The sequence below is a fragment of the Myotis brandtii genome, unplaced genomic scaffold (assembly GCF_000412655.1).
Source record: "Myotis brandtii unplaced genomic scaffold, ASM41265v1 scaffold693, whole genome shotgun sequence".
NCBI lineage: Eukaryota > Metazoa > Chordata > Mammalia > Chiroptera > Vespertilionidae > Myotis > Myotis brandtii.
The window spans coordinates 2,866,543-2,869,738 of record NW_005370710.1 but is presented as its reverse complement, the minus strand read 5'-3'; the positions used below and the strand labels follow the sequence as shown (position 1 = coordinate 2,869,738).

Sequence of the window (3,196 nt, the reverse complement as noted above, 5' to 3'; positions counted from 1 at the left end):
GCCGGGTCCGGGCTGTCGCTTCGCGTGTCGGTGGCACAGGAGGCGACGTAGTGCTGCACGAGGCTGACCACGTCCGGGAAGGCCAGGATGCGCGGCCTGGACAGGCAGTTGGAGTCCAGGCGGAAGCTGGAGTCGGCGTACTCAATGCGCACGTTGGTGGGGCCGCGGGTGGTTTTGACGGACAGTGTGAACAGGTAGCTGGGGTGGGTGCTGTCCCGGACGAGGAACGTGCCCTCGGGCATCTTCTGCAGGTGTTGCCGGGCCTCGCTGGCCGTGATGGAGCCCCAGTACCAGCCTAGGCAAGCGGAGAGGGGCCGAGAGGTTGGTCACAGTGATCTGGGGGCACCAAACCAGGGCGGGACTCTGTCTCCCCTTTCATGCTTCCCTCGGGAGGGCTGTACCTCCCCCACCAGACTCTCCTGGGCTGGGCTCTGCCTCTCCCATTCCGCTTCCGCCAGTGCTAAGCTGCCCCTTTCAGCTGAGCCAGGAAAAAGCCTGCCCACTCCAGACTCACCCGACTCCCGCAGGTAGGAGAAGGTCTTGGCTATGCACAGCAGGTCTTCCTCGGGGTCTAGCACCTTGGGCTCGCTCTCGGGCTGGGCAGGGGCCTCCTCTGCCACCTCCTCCGGGAAGGGCCCGGCAGGCAACGGCTGCATAACTGGCTCAGGCTGGGCCCACCGGGGCCGCTGCCCGATCCGCTCCGGAGCCAGCAAAGGACAAGGTCTAGAAGGGAGGGGCGGGCAGTGAGTGGAGGCCCTGGGCTCTCCCCACCTCCAACGATCCCGTGCCCCAGGCTGGGCACACGACCCTGTCCGGTCCATCGCACTGTGACCCTGAGCTTCCCCTCTGCCCAGCCCTGGGCTCCATGAGTCTAGTACCCACTCCCACTATCATCACAAAATCCCCCCTGATTGCTTCCCCTGCACGTGGGTTCTCTGGAAAGGCGTCCCCGCTCTCCTGCTTTTGTTGGACAGGAAGTCGCGCGCTCTCTCTGTGTGGCCCAATCAAAGCCACACGCCATTCCCTGTGCGCATTTCTAACTCCCAGTGGCCAGTTGGGTCCCCACCGCACTGACCGGATTCAGGGCAAAGACCCCTCACAGTGGTGTCCTCCTGGCTGAGCCACGGGAGGGACCTAGGTCCACACTGGGCATCGTCCTCTCCTGCTCCCTGCTCCTCCCGGCTGAGGGTCCAGCGGGCAGTGGTCTCCAAGGCTCTGGCAAGTCCCGCCTCCCATCAACATGAGCTCCTGGCAGAGGGCAGGGTCGGCATGCCCCCTTCTGGTCCCACCCTGGCAGCCAGCCCCACCAGGCCCTGCGATTCTACGCAACCCTTGCTCTTGGCTAGAACCGTTCCCGCACCCGCCACGAAGGGCCCTCGCGCCCAGACCGATTCTCTGGCCACACCATACCCTCGGCTGGCCAGCGGGTCGCCGAGCTGGCCCAGATCTGAGCAGTAGCTCCCCTGGAGGGGAAGCCCACCCAGCATGATGCCCGGCCTTCCCGGGAGTGAGGGGTACGGCCCTGGGTCCCGAGGAAGGGACAGCTGGTCCTCCCTCACTGCTCACAAACTGCACCCTTAGGCCTCAGCGCTGGGTCTGGTCCCCGGCTGGTCCAAGATAACCAAACCACGGGCCCGACCCTCGGGGAGAACTTATAACCGAGTCATAAAGCCCAGGGTGTCTCGGGGAGTCAGGATCTCCCTGCGCCTGAGCCGCGCCCGCCAGGCCACAGGAAGGAGTAGGGGAAGGCCCTGCAGGCAGAGGTGACAGCAGGGGAAGCGGTGCCAGATGCTGCCCGGGTGGCAGGAAGAGGGGGCAGGAGCCAGCCGCCGGCCGGCAGAGGAACATGTCCGACAATGAAGGTTAGAGGTGACCCTTCAGAAACTAACAAACAAGGGCCCCTAAGCACCCACGAGCAGAGGGAGCCACGCCGCCCTGCCACACCCCAGCCTGCCTGATACTTTCCACCCCCCTCTGGCTGCACCCTGGGGACCCGGGGTCCCACTCAGGGAGCCGGAGGTCGCGTTCCAAGGCCCTGGCTGGTGGCCTGCCCGCTGGGCCTCCGCGCTCAGCTCAGGCCCAGGAATCTTCCAGCACAGTGGGCGGCTAGCCAGCCAGGCTGGAGCCTCTGGGGGCGGCCGCGTCTAGACAACGTAGCAGGCGCATGTGGGTGTGGGCACGGCTGTGTTGGGCCCACAAGTTTCTGGCGAGTGACTGTGTGTCTGGGGAGGGGTGTGTCCATGGCTGTGGCATCGGCATGGCGGGGGTGGTGGCCGGTGTATTCCAGGTGTGGGCGGCCTATCCATGTGCCCGCTGTGGAGCCCACCCGGCCCGGGAGTCCCGCCTGGGGACACATGCCCATGGGGCAAACAGCCCTGAGGGTGGAACCCTCCAAAAAGCGGGCAGCCCAAGCCTACAGTTGGGAATTCCTTCTCCTCCCCAGGAGGTCACTGGCTGTGGCTGTGTGTGTGTGTGTGTGTGTGTCTTCAAGTCTTGCTCCCACCTCTGGCCCTGAGTCAGCTGAAGCAAAGTGAAAGAGAGTGTGGGACCCTAGAACTGGGGGGAGCCGAGGAAGGCAGGGTGGGGGGCGGCGTGGTGTCCAGGAGTCCCAGAATTCGGGGGGGGGGGGGGGGGCGGGGGGGCCGGGGGGGGGGGGGGGGGGTGCTGGAGACAAGCAGGGGCAATGGAGAAGCACATTTTTCCTGGCACCTCCAGGTTCCTCCTGGAGACAGGACCTCCCTCTCCGCTCCGGGCAAGGGCAAGGGCACCACCCAGTTCTGACACCAGCACCCCGGGGCCACCGGCTCGCCCCGCGGCTCTCTGAGCTGCCGGTCAGTCTGGGGAGCGGCAGACCCCTGGCTGAGGGTGATGCTGAGGGTCTGGGGTTGGGAAGGAATGGCAGGAATGTGCCAGGAATGCTCCGCCCAGGCCAAGACTGTCTTATCGCCCCTACCGCCCCCGCGAGTCTTTGGGAAACTTGGAGAAGGGAGGCAGGATCCTAGCCTGGGCTGTGAGGAGGGGTGAAGCAATTGTGGGGGAGCCCCAGACAGGACGAGGCCAAACCCTTCCTCCCAAGAGCTGCTGGTTGGCAGATGCAAGCTTGAGAGCCACGGATCTCAGGCTGCTGCCCAAGAAGAGCCTACTGCTAGCCCGTGGCAGGAGCCGGCCGGCCGGACAGAGCGGGGCGGGCTGGCCC

At 65.8% G+C, this 3,196-nt stretch overlaps 1 protein-coding gene across 1 annotated transcript in view; it reads right to left on the bottom strand.

Annotated features, from left to right (window-relative positions):
* Positions 1-2,618, bottom strand: part of CISH (cytokine inducible SH2-containing protein) — a 4,633-nt gene extending 2,015 nt beyond the window's left edge. Inside the window, exons 1-3 of the mRNA XM_005881938.2 lie at positions 2,227-2,618; positions 515-727; positions 3-295 (exon numbers count right to left, since the gene is read on the bottom strand). Of these exons, the coding sequence (XP_005882000.2) occupies positions 3-295; positions 515-727; positions 2,227-2,362 (642 nt within the window). The 5' untranslated portion in view covers positions 2,363-2,618. The remainder of the gene's footprint in view (positions 1-2; positions 296-514; positions 728-2,226) is intronic.
* Positions 2,619-3,196: the final 578 nt, after the last annotated feature.